We start from the raw sequence: 21810 nt of genomic DNA on the forward strand, positions 1-21810 counted from the left end.
TTCAGATCAATAACTTTCGGAATATAATTAAATATGCACTCAAAATCAGTTATACATTTACATCGATTTCGCTGAAGAGCTCCTCGTGTCCTTTGTACAAATATAGAACGTCTCCATATATTTCGAAGTATCATTAACTTATAACTTATATATTACAACATGTAACGAAGTATCAGTCGAATTGTGAAGTTGTTATCTTGAACAGTTGATATTGGGGTTGCTATGGTAATTGCACATAACGCGTAGATTTTTGCCATATTAGCCATATATTGGCCTAATAGATCTTCAGTGGAACTCACAAGTGTACCATAATAGTACATTTGTGAGCTGTATGCTTCTATACAAGAACTCAGCACGCCTTGTTGAAACAGAAAATTGACCCATTCCACACGAATACCAAGACAACAGCGGCGATACTTGGTTGCGCGTCGACTCCTTGGGTCCCCGATAGATTCTGTCATAAAACCTTAGAAAATACCTATATAATATAATCCTAGGTTAATTTCGAACGCCACAAGATGGGAGAGGTCTATTTCCTATAGGTAGAGCCCTTTCACGGCTTGCGCTGTTTTTCCGAAGTTCTTAAACGGTAAGGTACTATAGCGGTTAAGCTTAGAGTGAAGTTACAGTTACAGTATTAGATATGGCGGCGTCTTAAATGAATGCCTTCCTCCTGTAATCAAGAACGACAGCGACAGACTATATAGCTTACGTTGCTCATTTTTATGCAGATCAGAAGGTTTACTCAAGTAAAAAACCTGAGAGGATCTGAGGATTCTGACGTAGGTGTCGTTGAGCTGGGAGCGTTCGAAAATGCGATATATCAGCGAAACTTGTCGACAGGTACGACAGGTTACTCTCCGTAAACCTAACGAAAAACCAGCACGGATGTGAGTACACTTATCACTGAAAATGTTCCAATTTAAAAGGAGAAAAGCGCTGATCTTAGTTTTCCTTTAAGTTTGAAAAAGACTAATACACGTGTGCATAAGTTTAACTATTTTTTTTGTAGGTTCTATGATAGCTGTCATGTATATATATATATATATATATACAGATATAAAAAATAATAACAAGTAGTATACGCTACTCAGCTATGTGTTATATTATAGTGTACTTTTGAAGGGTGTAACAATACGAGGCACAACCATTATGACGACTGACATTTCTGAGCGAACTGTGCTAGTAAATTGTGATGACAACAATTTAAATAGCTCTATTAAAAATAGAATCACCTATTGCGAAGCATACGGTAAATAATGTAATACTTTTCTGTATATATATATATATATATATATAATTACATCCGTTCTTATCTATGTGCTTCTAGATGAATCTGTAGAGGCCGTTGCACCGTTAATAGAATGGGCAACAGCTCAACAGCCGGATCTGCCCCAGATAGGGAGGTTCCCTAATAATTGCATAGGTAGCTGAAATAAAAGTTTTGCCTTTTCGACAAGGTAAAATCCTGCTGAGATAACTGTTTAGCACTAAGTCTATATTATATCGAATTTACTCTAGTGCCTATAACAATAAAACTAATCGTTTTCATCAATTGAAAACGAAAAAAAAAAAACGAAGAGTCAACGATTGGGTGCACGAAATTACCTACTATCGAACCGTGTCGGACTCTGCAAGCGAACTGTTCACGCCATGAAAGACGTTTAACAAAACAAATGATGAAACCAGGCCCGCCGAGAGTTGCCGCTAGTAAAACGCCTCTATCTATCTCTAGTAAAAACTAAAATACGGGTTCTGCTTTTGGCTGATGATGGTCATCATTGTGACCAAACAGAATAAGCTGGAACCTTTATGAAGATGACAGATCCTTGAAAAGATTTTATCGACGAACCTCAAAATGACCACATCTCATAACGACCCATGTCCCGTTTTTGAACGTTCGTACGTTGATATGATACAATGAAATATTGCTGGGTCGGAATCTAATCGATATATTAGGCATTTCTTTGGCAAAAGATTTTACTTACCTGTATATGCTTACGCCTATGGCGCGTACCTTCAGGATGGACTCTTTCACCATCGATTTTGATGAATGCCTATTTAGCCTCTTTAGAGATACAGAGGCGCTCCACACCGAACATGAGCATGAACCTATCGCCAGAGGCGTCCGCAACTGTCAGTGAGCATACGTTAGATACAATGTTTTTGAACTTGGCTGCATCAGAAGAAAAATGTTGAAATGCTAGACCAAAGATACTACCTCATCCATGTAAGAATACAAACAGTAGGGATTTGGCCTATTCTATGCATCGTTACTATTCTGACTGCATTGTTCCCTTTTAGATATGGTATACCCTGTTCATATCTAGTTTTCCGTTATCATGAATTAACTTACAATCAACCACCCAAGCTAGATCTTAGCAGAGCCCCTAATACATAGAATTCCCAGTCCAGATCAAAAATTTTTTGTAAGATATGCGCATTCTCTTAGACGTTCACGTTTACAATGATTTTCTTCTTTGAGCCAATAAGGCTAATCCTGAGTAGAGATTTTGGAACTATAGAGATTGCGTTCGAATTGGAAAAAATATTCGGTTTTTGTGGGCTGTTTTTGAACGTATGCAGATAAATTTGCTCAAGTAGTTTTCGGCTTCAACGGTAATGTACTAGCTTGAACGGTGCCAAGACGAACTCTGTTTGTGGGTGATGCCGTCGATTCGATAAGTTCACTACGGGAAAAAGTTCTTCCAGCACTCCATAAACGTTTCGAGTTTTTCCTCCTACATCGAGCATTGCTTCAAAGGGCCAATAACTTATTTCAGCACACAGCGAACCGCGCGCCTGCGACAGGTTTCGAACTCAGACCACTTGACGTGTATGTATGCAAAAAGTTCACCACTGCACCGCCATGGCGACTATATGCCGCCGCATACGCTCGGATTACTCGTTCGATTATTCGTAGGGGAAGTTCACCTACGGTTGGTAAGGAAACCGAGATACTGAAGATGTGACATGCCGCTTATTTACGAATAGAGCTGACCTAAGCCCAACAGATAAACCTATTACTGAAATGAGGACCTTGAACTGAATTTACCCTAACTAAACTAAGTCAAAAAGACGAATTCTCTATACAACCTATGTTATTGCCTAGGCACGATACCTCTTCAATCATAAAGGATACCTCTTTGTATCCTTTATGATTGAAGCACAGTTACGTTCTCTTTGCAAATATGTCCGCGATCGTTTTATATCGCAGATGCCGCAGGGTGAATTCAGCTAAAAGCAAGTTAAATTATTGCTAACATTTACATATCAAGCCATTTCACCTGTCCGCTAAAAATCGTGCCTCATAAATGGTTTCCTTTATCATTAATACTATGTCCTATAATATACTTGAGTTCCCTACTTAAGGGATAAGAAAGCATACGGTTCAGTTAATCCTTTCGGTCATAACAAACGGTGTATTTTTTATTTAGTTTTTTTTTATCCAACAGTCAAAACGGCGCTACCCTTAGAGGGGTGGTATATTTCTGTCGTCTAGATTCCTTTTCCTTTTTCAACTGTTTCTCCAAACTGAGTCTGTTTGTTTCTTAGTATTGTAATCGTTGTTGGTATTACTATTATATCAGTTTTCATTATCTAAGGTCGTCTTCTTCACCAACGTATTCATTCTCAACCATTCCCGTCCATTGTGCACGGTCATTCGGGGGCAAATCACAGAGAGATTGTTGTATCGTAGCGTGTAGGCAGTCGCGTTTTCATTGCTCAGCTTAGCTCATCTTGATTTATATCTGTCGGCATTGTGGCGCTGATCCCGTCCCTCCCAATTTGTTGATTCCAGCCGAGGCTGCGAGCAATGCGTGGGGGCCCAGCAGGCGAAAACCAAGGCTCACGGAGAAGGATGGCATTCCACTTGTGGTTACAAAATATCACCCACTAAAATCGTCCTGTCATGCCCTTGTTACGGCTAGGCGACGCTGTTGATCCCTGATCTATGGCCAACAATGTTTCAGGGTTCTTCCTGCGTCTCGCCCAACATCAATATAGCCACTGTCACTCTTGTTGTTGCTATCATTACTGTTCTTATTGTCATACGTGAGATCTTGGCAGTTAGCTTTAACGCTGCCGTGAGCGCGCTTTGCTCTACGGTCGTTTGCTGCCACTTTTGTCAACTACCAATATCCTCAACGGTCACTGGATAGCAAATCATTACATTCACTAATTCTCTTTCAGCTCACAATTTTCATTTAAGCTCAAGCTCTCATATTCGTCAGCGTTCGCATGCGGCCTCTGAATATTTAGGAAAATTTATGCATTCTTGAACTATTTTCGTCACTAGGACCATTAGAAGCAATGCCAACAGTTTTCGTGGTGATTCTAGTCGAATGGTAGGGAAACTCTGTGTTTGTTCTCCTCCTTGTTTGTTAATTACATATCTATACACACATATATATGTATAAAGTATATGTATATAAAGTGCGCCACCTCATTCTTGCTTGACCTATCTGTATTGACGTGGAATTGCCCGCTTGTCAAAGGCACCCATTCCGCGATTTCACCGTGATTCGAGCATCTTCAATAAATCTAATGCCATTATCTGGGCCGTCTCAATTTGCTAGTTACGTCAGGGCACAAAGACCATACGTAAGAAGTGACGTGGTCAGAGTTCTAAACTTTCTGAATCAATTATCTGCCTCTGTGCGAGGTACCTGCTGTAACGGTAACGATATTGCTCCATTAAGTGTCGACATTATAGCCAATTAGCTCAGCTACAAAACTACGGACTGCAGATACGCACGCCTACAAGTTAGCTATTTGGGCATGAGACGGTGTTTTCACAAACGAGAATTAACTTACCAGAAGGAAATCTCTGTAGAACCTCGGTTGAACTCTGTTATTCAGGTCTCAGATTTTACAGATCTGCGTCTGTTTGATTCCTTTACTCTCTGTGGCTCTTGTGTCCTTTACCTCTCGCTTTCTGTTTAATTTCCACTAGTCCGTTCGTCAATCTCGACTGTTTTAATCTTTAATGTAGAATATTTTCATTGGCGGTTTTTCACGTTACCCTTGTTGTCGCCGCTGTCTTATAGAAATATATATTAATGAAGTTCGTCTCATCTGCGACGTTAGAGCGCATGCGCGTGCTTAAAGAACCAAGCGTTCGAAGAAGTCGTAACTATATACAAGTTTTTTCGGCCGTAGTTATGTTTAATTGCCCCATGACGCCTTGTTAGTCGTTTGCGTCAGGTAGATAATTAACCGTTTAGACCCGCGTAAACGACCTATTGTACACTGTCGGGCTAATTAGTCAGCACGTACAGAAGGTTGGAAAATAGACACCAAGTGTTCATTCCGTTGATGTACGCCATCTTGTTTCCAGCTGACAATTTCATCCACATTCATACATGGTCAATACGAGTTAACTTCAATCAGCGACACGATTCATTCGCTTGATGTTCGTAGTTTAGTTTATCACAATTCAGAGGGAAACCCTATTTCGGCCGGCAGTTAACTTAGGGCAATGGATGAACTGTACACGAACCGCGTATTTCTCAAGCGAGCCCTATGGCATTGTTAGTGTTTGACAAGGGCTCCGTTAGTCGCTAGCCCGATCTGGGTCGTAACGCGTTTGCGGCTAATAGTTATCGTATGGTGGATTAATGAAGAAAAACACCCTATGAGCCGAATGGTCGGCATACGAGAAGGATATATAAAATGCATGAAGTAGTATTTGTATTAGTAATTATATTATAAGTACATATTAGCTAAAAGAAGAACTAGTAATAGCAAAAAGTTACTAGGGCATGATCGTCATTATATATGTAGGATAAAACAGATGGAACAAATGTCACGGAAAGGTCAATGCAAATCTGTTAATTGCTTTATTGGCTGTCCTCGTGATGATGCTAAGATCGTTTAGTTGCCTGTTCAACAAAGGGGTACGGTACGTGGTGACCTAGACCGAAACTAGTCAGGCTCGGTGGTCGACAAAAACACCTTTACAAAGCTGTGCCAATCCGATGAAAATTCGATAAATCTATCCGAAAAATGGGCAAGTACCCAAAATTGTGGTTCGCATATGCAGTTGACACGTGCCTCCGGCACTGAAATCGACTGATGCTCAGGAAAAACAGCCGTAGAGCTATTCTGTCCTCGCCTGCTCCGAAAACAAACGCCAAACATATCTGTAACTGTCACCAACGCCAGAGACAGGATTGACACAGACCAGGAGACCATTTCGTAACTCATATATATATATATATATATATATATATAGAGCAGCAGCTTCTAGCAACCCGTGGACGCCATGTAAAATCTCTAAAGATCCACTACGGTCTCCCTAAACTCAGCTCGCTTTCTATATCGCTTCTATTCTTTATATTTGCTTGTTTATTCATCGTGACCATTATGGGAAGCAGCAGTAGTAGCGTAGTTCTTTTTACGGCGGCATGTCTTTGCCAGGAGGACTAGGACGAATATATCACTATAATACCGTTCCGTCGCATATATTATTATTATTATTATAGTACTCTAGTAGCAAACACTCTGTCGCCATTTTTCGACTATACGCACCTTAGAACGAAGTTTTTCTACATTCGATTTTACTTCACTTGCGTTTGTTCCAACCGACTATTATAATCATTATCTCATAGAGTAAATTTCGCACAGTCGTCAGTGATGATTATATATTCATCATAAGTAGCACAAAGTTAGTAGTGAGATACATATAATAAAAGTAACAATAGTACAAGCTAGATCAGTTAGTCCGCGTCATCCTAAGTGATTGATTGTGCTCGTAGATTTGAGCCGTTTAACGATTCGCCCCCAAAAAGGCAGCGCCTACCATTATATACACTTAGGGTTGTCTGTGTCCTTCTCAACCGCACGCGTCAGACTGAAACGTTCATTTGTATTAAATCACTGGGCGTCGACTCGCGCGTGTGTGACAAACGAGATCCCGTTTCGAGTAATTGTGTTTTGCCGTTAAAGTGTAAAATATGACATAATCAGGATTATTAGATAAGATGAACGTATTTGTTTAAGAAAGTGTAAGGTATCAACGTTTATTTCTTTTATCCTTTTCTAGGCCGGAAAAACACGCTAGCAGCAACGGCCCGATCACGATGCAGTCGGACATAAGCCGGACTTCATTTAAAATGTTATTCCATTCGTTGATAAATATTGAACAAAATGAAAGGCAATGTTCAACCAATTGGCGGAAAGTTATTGTTAGTATTTTTTTCCGCTTAGGCGATCGTCGGCCGCATTTTGTGCCTGTGCGCCGTGTTTTTGCTTTTGTAATCGATGATTTTGTAGTTGTAACTGTAATATTAACCGATACGTAAATCTGTGGGGTAACAGTATATACTCGTGCAATCTCTCACAGCGGTGCGGGGGCAACCCAACTGCCTACCTAACTTGCAATGGTCATTACTCGACTGATTAATATCGTTCCTCAATATCGCTGAATCACATTGCCATCTCTCAGTGCTGTCGCACATAGTTAATATTGCCGTAATATCCATACAATTATTGTTGATATCTCTCGCTCTATACTAAGTGCTTATAACTTAGTTATTAAGAACTGCCCAACAACAACGAAGCAGACAAAATCGGCCGGAGGTTCGCTAATCGGGGTATACAAAAGTGTCCTCATGAATTTAAATTGCTTCTCCCTTCTTCTTCTTCTGTCCTGACTACGTCTTCCTCTACATTCATACCATGTATACTACTGCTGTTATGAGATGTGTATAGATCTTTATTTCTTACATACGTAGCGGAAAAGCATGTATCAGGCCTCACCAAGAATTCCACAGTCCTCCATGTATAGTCCCTCGTTGATATACTATAAGACGATTGCATGCAGATCTGTGCAGTCCAACAACTGTAGCATCAAAACCCACAGGTCATATAATTGGCCCGTCCGTATTAACTGCTCTATTGAAGCGTAGCGTTACCGTGGCCAGCCATCTAGCTGGCGGAGAGTATTTTTTGTTTTCCTTTGGCTTTCTTTTGTCGATGTATCGATGTGCTACTACTCTCGATGCTACCACCGTTCTGATGTTTGTATTGATCCTATGTAGTGTTTAAGCTCCTGTGAGAGCGGGGATGTGGTATTCTGTTCGTCGCCATTAGTAGCGTGATTAGTTTTTAATCGCATGTTTCCTCTTTCTTCCCTACCCCCCCTGTAATATTATAGAAGATGCCTAAGGCCCGCTACAAAAAATGTCTAGAATCACCGGGTACACAAAAAAGTTTACTGTCTCAAGTGGTGATTCCGTTTTAGTGCTACCTGTGCATCTACATCTATAGAAATGGTTAACTGGTGCCCTCGACGCGAGGCGCACTAGTCAGTGATTTTCATTTTTCTAAACCGAATTTTTCCTAGTGCTTTTCCTGATATCACCGATTACAGTAATGGCTAAAAAATCAGACTGAAAAATATGCCCAGATAGAGCGTGCATTGAACATGCACTGTCCATAACGGTACTGGTAACCAAGTAGCTATGCGTCTAATAACCGGGCGTCATTAATAATTTGTGACGGTTATTCCTCTTCGGGAAAATTGTTTTGCTGATGTGTTGCAACATTATGAGCTAATTTATATTCTATTAAATATCGCCTTCCGGTCCTATCAAAAAGATCTGCTGAGCTTCGATAACTATGAGTGAGACAATAGTTCCTTGCTACGTTTGACAGATAGATCCCCGTCGTGGCTTGCAATTGATTGTACAATCAACTCGCATATCATCCGACTACCTCATCAATAGACGATTTACCATCTATACTCTCCGATTCATTTCATACATTCCACCTGCATCGAACTTCATCATCCAGTACATTTTACTGATCATCGCGCCTCGTCGCCATTATCATTAATTCGTTTAAGCAGTTCCCTAGCTATCATTCTGGATCAGCACCCCTCGTCTCGTGCCAGCTTTCTCCCGATCATTCGTTGAAGTCGCTGACTCAAAAACAACAAAGGCTCTAACGCTGAAGCAATGTCAACTTGAATGGATCGCGGGGGTATCCCCAATTGCCACAAGGTTCTTCCATCGCCGGGCGAGGCTTTTGTCCGATCAATGAAATCAGCTTCGTCTTTCGCCTGTGCTGACGCATCACATATTATTATATATAAGCGATCACATAGTCCATCAGCCGATAAAAATCTTCCTCCAAAAAATCTTATCATAGTGAAATCGTTTACCCCCCCCCCCCCACACACACACACACACACCATAGTTGCCCTTAGAGTAATACTGTTACGCAAGTGTCGCATATATATTTGCTTCACCGAATGACTAGGCTAAAACTGCTCGTGTGATTCCTTTTTCTGTTTTTCCTCATTTTTATTCATTATAAAACGAATACATGCAAAGATAAGACGACCGTATCCCTAACCTGCGCTCCTGCTTTACAATCGGTGATTGATCAGTTAGTCATGTTGTTACCAATGGAGCAATTTGTCAACATCTAGGGAATACGTTGCGCCTACTTCTTGCCATTGGCTGCCTACCATGACTGGGAAAAAGGGTATTTTTCGTCACGACACAGCGCGCTTACGCTCTCTCCTGTCTGGAAGTATATTTAATTATATAGCAATTATATAACTTATATCAAGACAATTATTATCGTCACGAGTTGTTATGTCCTTGCTATCATCGTCTTTTTCATATTTGTGTTCTTCGAGGTTAGAAAACGCTGTGTGACTAAGCCTTTTGTATTTATTATAAGTAATCATTGTAACTATAATAATTTAATAAGTCTCCGTAACTTCATCTGCTGGCAGCATATCGTCGCTAGAGAGCGTCAGCGTCAAGGAACGCGATGATCAGCCGTGGAATAGGACGCCAAGCGACCACGAGAAACAGTTCTATAGGTTCAACTGCAAGGAGCATGTTAAATCACAGACCAGATAATTGAGGTTGGCGAATTAGATCAAATCGCCTGCGTCGCACGTTTACGCCATCACCACGGCGTCCTTCCGTATCACAATTTATAACCCATAATATCAGAACTGTAATCGCTAATCCTGAGGTCCTTAGTCGGCATCACAAACCTATTCAGCTTAGATATGAATTAGAGTATTTCAGCTATTGTTGCAGTCGTTCCATAGACATAGTTTAGCACTATGTTTACATTTTGGATTCGTCTCTTCACGGAGCAAGCTAACATTTGAGTAGATCCGCCGTGTCGAGCTCACAGATGCCCCCTTTTACTTACTGTATTTGTGATGAACTAATGTACGTTTCTTTCTTCTCTCTTCCTGTGGCTTCACCTTGAGCTAAATGACGACGGCATACGGCCACACCTGTTATTAGGTATTGTGCCAAGACGATAGCGAATAGATCTACTAGATGTGTAGCTAATCAGGATATTGGAACCGGCGGTCATCGCGTCCGTAGTAGATGTTTTATCGCTCGAATTATATACGATTTGTTGTGCATGGCTAATGATTTTTGTTTATTGGAAGGCCTGTTTGCTGCCAGCTTGCTCGACCGGTAAAATTATATCGGGCAGGAACTCGTTTGCTAATTGCAATGATGCTCTTCTTCTTCCTCATGGATGATTTCGTTGGCGCTCGCTCCACTGTGTTCATAAGAATACAGTTAATCAAAGTTTTTCGCTATTGTGGAAAAATGCATCTTTCTTCTTTCTTTTTTTTTTCGCTCCCGTTTTAAAGGTCGCGTCTAATCTGATTGAAATTGCTACTTGTGAGAAATATTGTATACGAGAAAAGTCTATGCCGTATCAAAACGCATCGTCATATCAACTACCTGCTTCTACTGGCTAATGCCGGGGTCTTCATGTGCTGGGAACGTGACGAAGCCCGCCGTTCTGTCGTGGAACGGTTGCGACGGACGTCTTTAAGTAACACCGCACCACCGGGGGAGCGTGCGTTCGATTTCAGGCTCGTACTAGGCGCTAGATCGGAGAAGACACGACAGGGTATAGCGCGCTTGCACAGAACCCCCGGTGCCTGAAAGCGTAGTGCAACCAGGTCAGAATAATGATAGAATAATTAAAAGATTGCTAATTACTATAGCAAGTCCCAATTCGGTCAAGACACACACATTAAGGTTGCTTAGAACGGCCTGATTATCCGTGACGCGTGCTACACATGTTGTAAACTGCATCAGATTTCAATTACAGGCCAAATTGAATAATAAAATGGATATGATCTGTTCTTTTTTTTCTCTACAGATCACGTCGCCTTCTGTAATTCTCTGTTGACAATAATAGGAATTGCAATTTTACCTGATGAGGCCACGCATCGTCCGGTGCCAACGACCAGCAGATGAAGCTCAGAGACAGCTGCTAGACCTGTAATGAGCCACGTAACGATACGTGCAAATATTTAACTCACGAATAACTCATCAGATTTGCCGTCACCTTGTCCGACCTAGGTATGTTTCTGTGCGCTTGTTATTTTTTTTTAGCTCAATTTAACTTGCTGGTTATCATCAAGACCTGACGGATAAGCTGACAAACCTTTCTGAAGGACTCTGGGCAGTCTGGCTGCCTTGATGGGTGGGCGCGTATAAACGCTTCCAGCGTCGCTAGGTGGGCATCCACGGCTACGATCTATTGGCGGGAAACGGGATGGTAGGAAACCAATTTTAATCCAAGCTATGCTTTGTCATACATGTTAAAAAAGCTTTCGTTTCTAATATATTATAGCACATATTAGTAAGGCGGTTCCGTACCCTAAAATGCATGTAATTTAAAAGGATAGTCCCGAAGTTATGTTTAAGCGATCAGTGTCTGTAAATCGGATGCTATAAGTATTACCTTCGGAAAACGGGACATATCGACCCCGAAACGGCGCGCATTATACACCTGAAATAATAGCATAAAGAAAAAAAAAGTGTAAAACCTAATCTAATGTGATGATTAGAAAGAAAGAACGAAAATTTTCACAGGTACATTTTGATACGGCTAACGAAAGGCTTAGGCGAATCTATATTGTGTGGTCGATCTAAAACATGGCAGCGTCCTCATGAAACCTATGTTGAATTTGTTTTACGTCGTAACAAGTAGTGCTCCGAAGCCAAGAAAAATCGTATGCTCAAGATGTGAATGAATGAATTATAAAATATCATTTAAAACACAGCGAAGTCGTTGCGTACCTGAGGTACCAGGCAAAAATCTGCCAACGTCACCTGCTCGCTGATGCAGCAGCCTAAAAACAGAATATCGCAAAGGTTAGGCGTAGCCCTTTAGAGTCCAATACTCATAATAATAATATGAGTTACAAAATTGAGAGCGGCCGGTCGTAATCTTTGGAGAACATTTGTTTACTACTAAACTATAAAAAAACTATCAAAAGTATATAACACGTATGTCTTACTGCGGGCATGATATAAACATCACTCAAACAATGACGACGTCTACCTTTACGTACCTGTAACAAAAACCCGATCCGAAAGCATTCGTTCGAGTGCCTCAAAGCCCTTATTAATAAAATATCGAGCCCACTCTTGACGTTGGTCGGGTTCCAGCTGAAAATCGACCATGAGTTACTGACAGTGCAGTCTGACTAAAGGATCCCGTTTTTAATACCTAAGCACGTCGTCCTAGGCTTATAATGGCCTATTCTTGCTCTGTAGCCTAAAAAATATTTTAAAACAACGGTACGAGACACACTGTAGGGTAACGATATCGACAACAAAACGCATGAGAAAAGCACTAATAACGCAACTACTAAACATAACTTTTATTTCCTCGTATAATCAGAAAAAATGGTTTTCGACGATAAGGATTACATTGTTAAAAGCACCACATAATATACATTATCACATTGTTGTCAAGACATTAATTAGAATCATGTTCACTATATATGGTCTTTAAGCAAAAGCAGACTCTCAAAACATTTATACAGGTCGCCTAGCGACCTCTTACCTTGTTTAAGGTCCCTAAGTTTTGAATGGGTTGAATCCCGCTGACGATGAGTTGACAGAGCGCTCGGCATTGAGCCCGTTGCAGCAAATCTGCATACGAATGGAATATCGGAGCCGTAATATTAGTTTACAGATTTACTAAAAGACTTGACTTGAAAAGGACTAAATGAAGGACGATGAAAAAAGTAATGGACGCAAGGTGTTGATGGACAATGGAAGTTCTCACTCAACTTAATAGTTCAATCTATGCATTACTTTAATGAGAGTAATAATAAAAGGATGCACAAATGAATATAAACATCATATGGGTACATAGTACTACCGGGTACAGATAATAAGCGCGCGATCTTATACACCTTTTCAATACAGCTTTTCCTCTCTGAAAAAAGAGGAACCTCACATGGCCAATTCGATAAAAATTACCCTCTGGGTGTATACGATCCAATACAATATATTATATATGAGTACTATATATTGGAAAAGCTGTTAGCCATAATATTCTACGGGGACATTTCGATACGTCTGGTTCTAAATAGATGGTTCGGAATAAGGGACAGTTGTCGAAATTGTTCACGCACGGATTTAGCGGCTGACTTTCAATCACCGTGCGATAGCAGCAGCGGCAACGACATACTGCTATTATAGCTATAACAATGGACATACCTTTAGGTAATAGGTTAACTCCTGAAAAGCTTTCATCGATGTATTCCATGATGGCCATGCTCTGTGTTAGGTTAGCAACCAGTTCTCCACTTTCGTACACCTACAGTAATAATTATCAGCATGGATAAGGTTACGTTCTGTTACAGCGTCCACTGCGGCAAAAACAGGCCATTCGTAGGCCTCCTTTGGCCAGATTGGAAGTACGTTAACGCAACTAGACTCAAGTGTGGAATACGTCCACTGCCTGTATATAAGCAGTAGAGTGCTAGTACTAATAGTATGAGTGATCACCTGTAAAACGGGTACTTGGGATAGAGGATTTAGCGCACGAAACTCGTCCGTGTGTTGTTGCTTGCCTGGTGAAACGAAGTAGTCGAGAAATGATTTGTTAGACTCAAATGTAACAAAACAATAACGAATCCAGGCATATTAGCTATTGTATTTATCTCAGTTATCTGGTGTCACTCTGAGTAGACTTTTCTGCAAGCGTATGAATCCTTATCTAAAATCCTCAAACATTAAGTTAACTTTAGTCCTCAATATTACCTTCAGGGATGTCTTCCCGAATGTTAACCTCGCGATAGGTATATTTGAGTCCTTTCGATTCGAGTGCAATCCGCACCCGCCAGGCGCACGAACTTCGAAAGTACGAGTGCAACACGAGAGATCGCGGACGTGGGATCTTCTTGTCTATGAAGAATCGCACAGCAGTAGGGCAATCGAATTTGACTATCAGTAATTACTATCATATCTTTTGCGCTAGTCACCATTTTCTGCTTATCTACGTTGCAAGCTATCTGACCAATCGATTTATTTGTATCTATATGTAATCTTATTATACCTACGTTCGTCGTCAAACCTACACAATCTGCCTTTGCTCATAGATGTCAGTCTACACAAAAATACAACATTTTAACGCTAATTTAAGCTTGGAAAAAGAAAAAAAAAAAGAAAAAAAAACTTATTACCAAGGAGATCAGTCCGCGACGAGCTGCAGTTATCGTTAGTGGCCATTTTAGCGCTGCGAGTGCTACAAATACTCGCTCGGTGATTTTGGCTCTGTAAGCAAAAATGCAAATGGATATGATTGAATTACAATTACTCGTATATCTCCGTTCGATAATACGGCTTCGCTATGTATCCTGCCTGTCGTATGAATACGTGTGGGTTTAATACTGATGTGACCCGACTGGGCAGCACGAAGCAGGAGTTAGCTGCTGGACGTTCAAGAAACGAGTACGAACTCAAATGATTTAGAGCCAAAATTGACGCTGAGTAGGAGACAAGTAGAGAAAGTGAAGAGCACCTACTCAATAACTCGGACAGTTAGGGAGCAGACTTCGCGTGCGAAGAACCTATGAAAAAGGATGAAAGGCCAACATGTGCCCCGGAGTTATATTTGGGCCTCAGCAATCAACGTATAACTGAGCTATACGTTGTCATATAAAGTTAATATAGCCAAGTATTTGCCAAGTATATTGATAAAGGGACTAGGCCACTTACTGCACATCATGTAATAGGTTAGATATCTTAAGGCAATAGATTAGCTGGTAAATTTTGTGATTTTTTGCCTAAATTTAGGAACGATGTCCATTTGTCCTTTAGGATCTTATAAAAGTTGCTTAATTTAGAGCAAAAATGTGTCCATGTAATCAGTTACGACAGTCTGTTAAAATGAGTCTACTGTAGCCATAACAGCCTTAACAAATCAAACTAAAGAAATATTAGATTTAGGGGCTATTGAAAACATTTAATCGTTGCCTACCAGCTTAATAAGCGCCATGTTGTACAGAATCCTTGTTAGTTTAAGTGAAAACGAAGCTCGTATAAAATCTTTATAACAGACAGGCGATTCTGCGCTGCCGGTCACAGGTATCCTTGAATTCAATGAACGCTGGGGGTCCTGCGCTATTCTGTACGTATCTCGCTGTACCACTGAAGACCGTAAATGCGATTGCTGTGAAAAAACTGCCATCGATCGTGGCCATTCGATGACCGTCGATCGTCATCGAATACGGTTCGCGTTGTGAGCGGAAACTACGCTACCACGGGGACCCTGGAAGGTACTATGGGTCAGGCAGAAGCCTACGTAGAGTATACTTGACTCACTTTATTGACAATTGGTTACAAATAGGTCAGTTTTTATAGCGACACATAATAGTCGTTTAAACTAAACGAAATTTGTGGTAGAACCGCATAGGCAGGGACGCATCGACGAAGAAGCTACTTTCTTTTACCGAACATGGGATTCAATCCAATCAGGTAGGCGTCATAAAAGTGCGTTTATTCATTAAACGCTACCAGTATCGCCTTTTGCGCACTGTCATTATTTCATAGTCCAACAGGTCTAGACGAACCTTATGGTAACATTACATGTAGAAGACGAGTGTAGTTTTCATTACTATTCCAGGATTCAGGATACGATACCAGCCAATCGTGCATGTCCGTAGTCGACATTATTAAATGGGCCTGCTCCTATGTGCGCGAATCGTCTGACCTAATTCACTCATGCGTAAGGCACAAAAACCTAAATACAAGTGTGAACTATCGGGGCAATCTGTTGTCAATCCCGTTTAAGCTGGACACTTAACTAACGAATTCGCCATTGCGTCGTCGTCGTCATCATCGTCGTCGTCGCCGTTATCGTGCGTAATTACAATTCCGGCGGATGAGTTTTACCCATTAGCTTGTTTTCCTTTAGCTCACGCAAGGCCATGCGCGAGATATCGATCGAAGGCAACGTGGGCTCCCACTTTTTCACGTTCTCCGTAAACAAAACGCCATTGATAGCTAGTCGATTGTACGAACAAATTTCGGATCTCGTTTCGTATTGTAATCCGTATTGTTTTACCCGTATAGCGTATCCCTCAACATTTGTGTGTCGGTCGTTTTCATGTTGCCAAGACAGAACAGACACTTCATTGATATCCACGCAGCAGTAATCCTAATCTGACGCTGCCCCATAAGCCACGGTGGCTACTAAGTCCTTAAGGATTGATTGCTTAGATGTTGTTAAATATCAGGCACGACTCGATCAAACAACAACGGTTACATGAACTTTGGATGGACCGATGGAAAAGTGGGCAGCGGCCCGCGGCGGGATTAAGTTCATACGGTAGTGAAGAAATCGTTATTTTGCAGTTACTCGATGATATTGTAAAGTTTACACGACGCGAACTATAGTAATGGACAGGGTATGTTAATGAGAAGTGTTGGGTCCTACAGTATTTGTATCATTATTATTAACCAACCAATCGGCTAAGAATTTTACGATTACCACACATTACTAGAATTGCCCTCATTAAAATTGCATAATCATAATATATCGTAATAGTTGTTGAAACACACAATTGTTAGAAACAAATGAAACGATTGTTGGTGTCAATTTGGCTGTCAGCCATATTGCCAGTGGTACTTGCCCGTAAATAGGCCTCCTGCGTGCCACATGCTTTCCGTGCACGGAATTGAGAGGTGAGGCCCATGTCGCCCTTCAACAACGCCCTAAAGAACGACAGTTTTCCGTTCATATTTTTGTAAAGCATGCTTATTACAAGTGTATGTGTCCGTTTGTCGTTCTGAGTGTACCTCTGAGCGTTAGCTCCTTCTGTCGGTAGTCTTGTTTATACCGTCATGTGTAGGAGGGCGTCGTCGGATCGCCTTCATCTGGCCTCATTGTTGCTGCGTTCTCAAAACGTTTCCCGCCTTCGTTCGTACTTGCTAGTGTTTTTACAAGTTCAATGTAATCAAAACACGGATATCGTTATAACAGCGGTTAGAGCGAGAAACTGCTACTGATTTCGCTCGCTGCCGGGTCAGGTCAATAGACGCTCACCGCTAGCTGACTGATGACAGTTGAGACGAACGATCAAGCTATCAAAGCGTCAGCAGGTTCGAATGCGTAAACCTTAAGGATCTGTGCGTCTTACAGAACATATTGGTCCGTTCTTTTTTTTCAATGTTTCATCCGTGCTGGGTTTATGGACAAAACGCGGATATTTGTTACTACTTGTGTTATATACGTCAACACTAAGAAGAGGGTGTAGATAGGCGGCCAACAATTATTCATCTGCTGGGCGACATCAAGCGACGAAGTCAGTGGGTAACAAAACCCAGACAGTTTCGACAAGATACAACAGAGTAGGTTGAATGACTGAATAATAATAAGGATAGATAGGATCATCACACAGGGCGGAGTCTCTGCGTATTTCAATATATTCAATGCTTTAATAATACTGTGATGTTAATTCGATCTGCTCAATAAAACGAACGGAGGTGACTGCATCGACGATTTTGATGGATTTCCTGAGCCAGTTGGCATCTATGTGATAACGCCGCTTTCTCTACACATGGACATATGTACCTTGGATGAAATTCAAATCGAAGCATGGACAAGCTAGCTGTGTGTTATGTTAATGTTTCTAGTTTTTCGGTCCTGTACTACCTACAACCGACTTCTTCCACCGCAACGGAGACGGCTAACTATGAACTGGTTAGCAGCGACGGCCAACAAAAACTTCGAAATTTCCTATTTTGTAATCGTGCGTTTTTTTTCTTCACCAGAACAGCTGAGATTGTGAGGTTTCAGAGTAAATAATAACGATTTGCCTGTTCGACCACTAACAGGTTTGCCATCCAGCTTGGTTCTGGCAAGAAAGTAACTCTTAACATAGACATTTGTGTATACACAATTGTATCGTTTTGCGATTTCGTTTGCTTATCGTTTGTATGATTAGTGTGCTCGTATATTACTTAGAAAGTTATTTATGTATTATATATTTTCGCTATATGCGTACGGTACGGGTTCTCGTAACGTTCGGCGGTGGTGTGTCTTCGTGCGCAGTGTTTGAAAGCGGCATAGATCGATCGATCGATCAGTTTGATTATCGTCAACTAATGGTTACTATTGTTTATCCAGACCTCAGACAAACTCACGTTTTGAAAAGGTGATCCCTGACTACGGCCTGGAAGCTCGTTCCCAGGACAGCCCGCAGCTGCGAAGGCAAACAACAGGGGAAACACGTAGTTTAGTCACCGGATATAGAAAAGATCGTGAAATCGTTATTTCATTTAGATGCTAGAAGAAGCGAAGTGAGAAACAGCACAAAATACGTTTTTATTTAGCTTCGCTGTTATCCGCGTTATCGTTAATAGAGAAACAGGTACATATAGGTACGAATCAAAACGAAAACAGCTGTCGGGCCTAAAATTTGATTGAATTGATAATTACGCAAGAACGAGCCCGTTTCGAAGCATGTGATTAAAACGTTCGATGCCGGTACAGGCTTAACATGCAGCTACAGAAACAAATCCGTAAAATTATGCTACAGAATACTATGTCTTGCCGTTGCAGCGTCAAGAACAACAAAAAACCAATAGCAGAATCCGATACTCATCTACCGAAACTTTACTACGGTCTATATGTTGATGCAATGTATGATACAGAAAGACTCTCACCTCTTTTTTTGTTTTTTTTTTTTCTACTTGAATTGGTTCAAGTGTTCATTGTAACAGGGTAGTATCTTTTGATGACTGTGAATTACCTTTCAATTGACTAATGGTTAGCTGGTTACAATCTATAGCTATGTTTTAAGGTACATGCTAATTATTACAAATGTCAGCAGGCTGCGTTACAATTGAAGTGCGGCGAAACCTTCTACTACGGTGTATTTAGGAACACCAAATCGCAAGTAACTGTGCGTTCTCTCTAGATGAAATATCACTGATTTTCTATTCGTAGTCTCTTACAGACACTATGATCTTCATTGCGTGACTCCGGCGATTCTGACAATTATACTGATATACATTAGCGCCCGACTTTAACGCTCATAGAAGCGTTTCGACGTCCGCACAGACTTCACGCAACAGGGGAACGTTTTTGCCAGTCTTCTTGGATTGTTCAGTCTTCGATTTTAGTACGTACTGAATCAACCATTTTCACAGTCGCATGCACACCGGGCACGTAGATCCAAAAAGTTACGGAAATACTGACTGAAGTTTGTTACAGTTCCACAGACGCTACTCAGCTTCTGCTGCTAACTATGGGATGAATATCGTTTGTTATATTGCACAACAATAATATAATAGCTAATGCCGTATCATAGGTAGCATTAAGGCACCAATAAATTTAAATCTAGTAAAACTGGAGCCCATATTATTTCATAGAAAACGCCGGCAAACAAAGACGCCTAACGCACTCTTAGCAAACAGGAAACAAGTCGAAAGCTGAAAGCCAAAATCAATATTTCTCTCAGAGACGTAACCTCATTCAAATGTGCAATATACGTTTAGAATGCGAGAACCGACCAGGCGAGATTGTGTAACAGCCAGACGCGGATGCACATAGAACAGTAGGCCAGTTGGGAGAAGGTTCCCAAACAGCTTAGTTAGAAACAAAGTAAGTATTACCACTTATATAATTAGTAGTCACTCGTTCTTAGCAAACGCAGACAGGTGATGGCACTAGTGAATGAAGGCGTATATTACCTGCAACAAGTGCTTTCCGTTCGGCAGCTCCAGCGTTGGTGGTGCCATCGACGCTCATAGTGCCATCCAATTTCAATCTTTCTATCCTTGCCGTTGAGTGGAACGTCCTCCTACCGCCTTCTTACAGTCTGTCTTTTTTGCCACTTCTATTTGGCTTCGTGGCCCTGGTCCAAGGCTTAGCTTTTACTGTTGGCCTTGCCTTTTCATAGATGTCGAAAGGCTCCCCGCCCATCGGACAAAAATAGGTGTTCGTTGCTTCCGCAGTTTCCTCACTGCTTATCCTCCAACGATACCGTGCTGATAACCACAGCAGTCCGCGTTATATTTGCTCCTGTCCTGACACGTTACTCGAAACGGCCGTAGTTGCAATTTTCATTCATTTAAGCATTCGGAGTCGTTGGCTGTCCGAATCGTGGGGCAGCGATGGAACGGGCAACTAACTGGTCAGCGAGCCTGCGATGTTAGGACCTTCAGCGAGAAATCCAACAACGCATGAACAGGGCTTTAAAGAGCCACTGTGAATGTCGTTGTCGTTTTCAGCGATTTTTCATGGATGCTTCTATCATTTTTGGCCTGTCTTCTAGTCGCCAGTGGCGACACAAGTAAGCAGTTGCGGACCAGCTGATCGGCAACGAGTTTCAATTTCAAAGAAATAAGTTCACTACCTCAGCGCAATTCCCGATTAGCTACGTATCACCTACGGAACAGCAAAAAATTCACGACGATTCAAATCAAGCTGGGCCCCGAGCTGTTGAAGCATACATATTTGCTATCGTAACCGTATATTATACAATTCGTGGCTAGATTTCTTCTGCTATTGCAGCTGCGTGTGCAAAGATGGCCTCAGCGATTTCCTATTTTCGCCTGGTAGTGATAGGGGTAATGATGACGACGACGACGATGATGATAATGGCGGCGCCGCTGTGCGGTCGTCACATTACTCGCAAAAGGGCCAATGGTGAGTCGTGCACTTATAAGGAATGATGGAAAAGGCGACGCACTATTGAAATATCACAGGACGCGAGGTAGCGACACGGTCGAATAAACAATAGAAAACCCCGTCTTCGTTGTTTTTTCTGTTTCTCGTCTTGACAACAACACACAACTTGATGATGATGATGATTCTGCCGTTGCGATAGCTTCGCGAGTAGAAATGCCGCAGAAGGCGGTGGTGGTGATGGTGATGGTGACGGTAAGGGGCGCAGGCCGAAGAGGCTATGCGACTCGGTGCTAAAAACCGCGCAAACGATGCGTCGTCCATCCGACCGTATAACGGCATATGAGCAGCAGTAGAGGATAAACGAAATAGATAGAGACAGAACAAATATATAAATGTCAAACTGATTGCGTTGGACACGACGAGGTCGGGAGAAAGGTCAAGGGCAGAGGGGTATCGGAGAATTTGAGAACAGTGTGACCTACTCATAAGGACGGAAGTCCTTATCAACCTATTGGACTCCTCTCATAAATTAGTTAGGTTTGATGACATGATCACACGAAAGGGTCTCTATTGCGTACGCTCCTTTGACTTAGATTATCCTCCGTATTTAAGCGATACCAGGTTGCAGGACCGATTCTGTCTATATTTATGGTATCATTTGTTAGACGTTAGGACTATATTTGATATTAGATGGGTGAAACTGATGCGATTCATTTGTGTTAGGCTACCTGTACCGTATAGTAGTTAACGGAAATCAACCATTTATAATATTTATTCCTCACATCAATTCGTACGTCACCGAAACTATTGTAGAGGTTTTTATTTTTTTAAAAAGAGTATGTCGTCATTGTCATATTTGAC

The 21810-nt window shown here is 41.4% G+C and overlaps 1 protein-coding gene and 1 long non-coding RNA gene across 4 annotated transcripts in view; both read right to left on the reverse strand.

The window, feature by feature from the left end:
• LOC147753827 (uncharacterized) lies at positions 1-10883 on the reverse strand. The gene is made up of 4 exons (XR_015316003.1): positions 10740-10883; positions 10186-10551; positions 1989-9847; positions 1-868 (listed from the first exon to the last, which is right to left on the reverse strand). It is a non-coding gene; the product is annotated as an uncharacterized LOC147753827 (long non-coding RNA).
• LOC111273487 (maleylacetoacetate isomerase) overlaps positions 10869-21810 on the reverse strand; it is a 22165-nt gene continuing 11223 nt past the window's right edge. The window contains exons 2-14 of one of the 3 annotated variants that reach the window (XM_022855187.2): positions 20010-21239; positions 18459-18517; positions 14495-14585; positions 14073-14216; positions 13818-13882; positions 13527-13626; positions 12865-12953; positions 12368-12464; positions 12093-12145; positions 11755-11802; positions 11455-11547; positions 11221-11286; positions 10869-10942 (exon numbers count right to left, since the gene is read on the reverse strand). In XM_022855187.2, coding sequence (XP_022710922.1) covers positions 11281-11286; positions 11455-11547; positions 11755-11802; positions 12093-12145; positions 12368-12464; positions 12865-12953; positions 13527-13626; positions 13818-13882; positions 14073-14216; positions 14495-14585; positions 18459-18517; positions 20010-20067 — 903 coding nt within the window. In that variant the 5' untranslated portion in view covers positions 20068-21239 and the 3' untranslated portion in view covers positions 10869-10942; positions 11221-11280. The remainder of the gene's footprint in view (positions 10943-11220; positions 11287-11454; positions 11548-11754; positions 11803-12092; positions 12146-12367; positions 12465-12864; positions 12954-13526; positions 13627-13817; positions 13883-14072; positions 14217-14494; positions 14586-18458; positions 18518-20009; positions 21240-21810) is intronic. The other 2 variants (XM_022855193.2, XM_022855200.2) reach the window with 2 other exon arrangements.

The sequence above is a fragment of the Varroa jacobsoni genome, unplaced genomic scaffold (assembly GCF_002532875.2).
Source record: "Varroa jacobsoni isolate VJ856 unplaced genomic scaffold, vjacob_1.0 scaffold_198, whole genome shotgun sequence".
Lineage (NCBI taxonomy): Eukaryota > Metazoa > Arthropoda > Arachnida > Mesostigmata > Varroidae > Varroa > Varroa jacobsoni.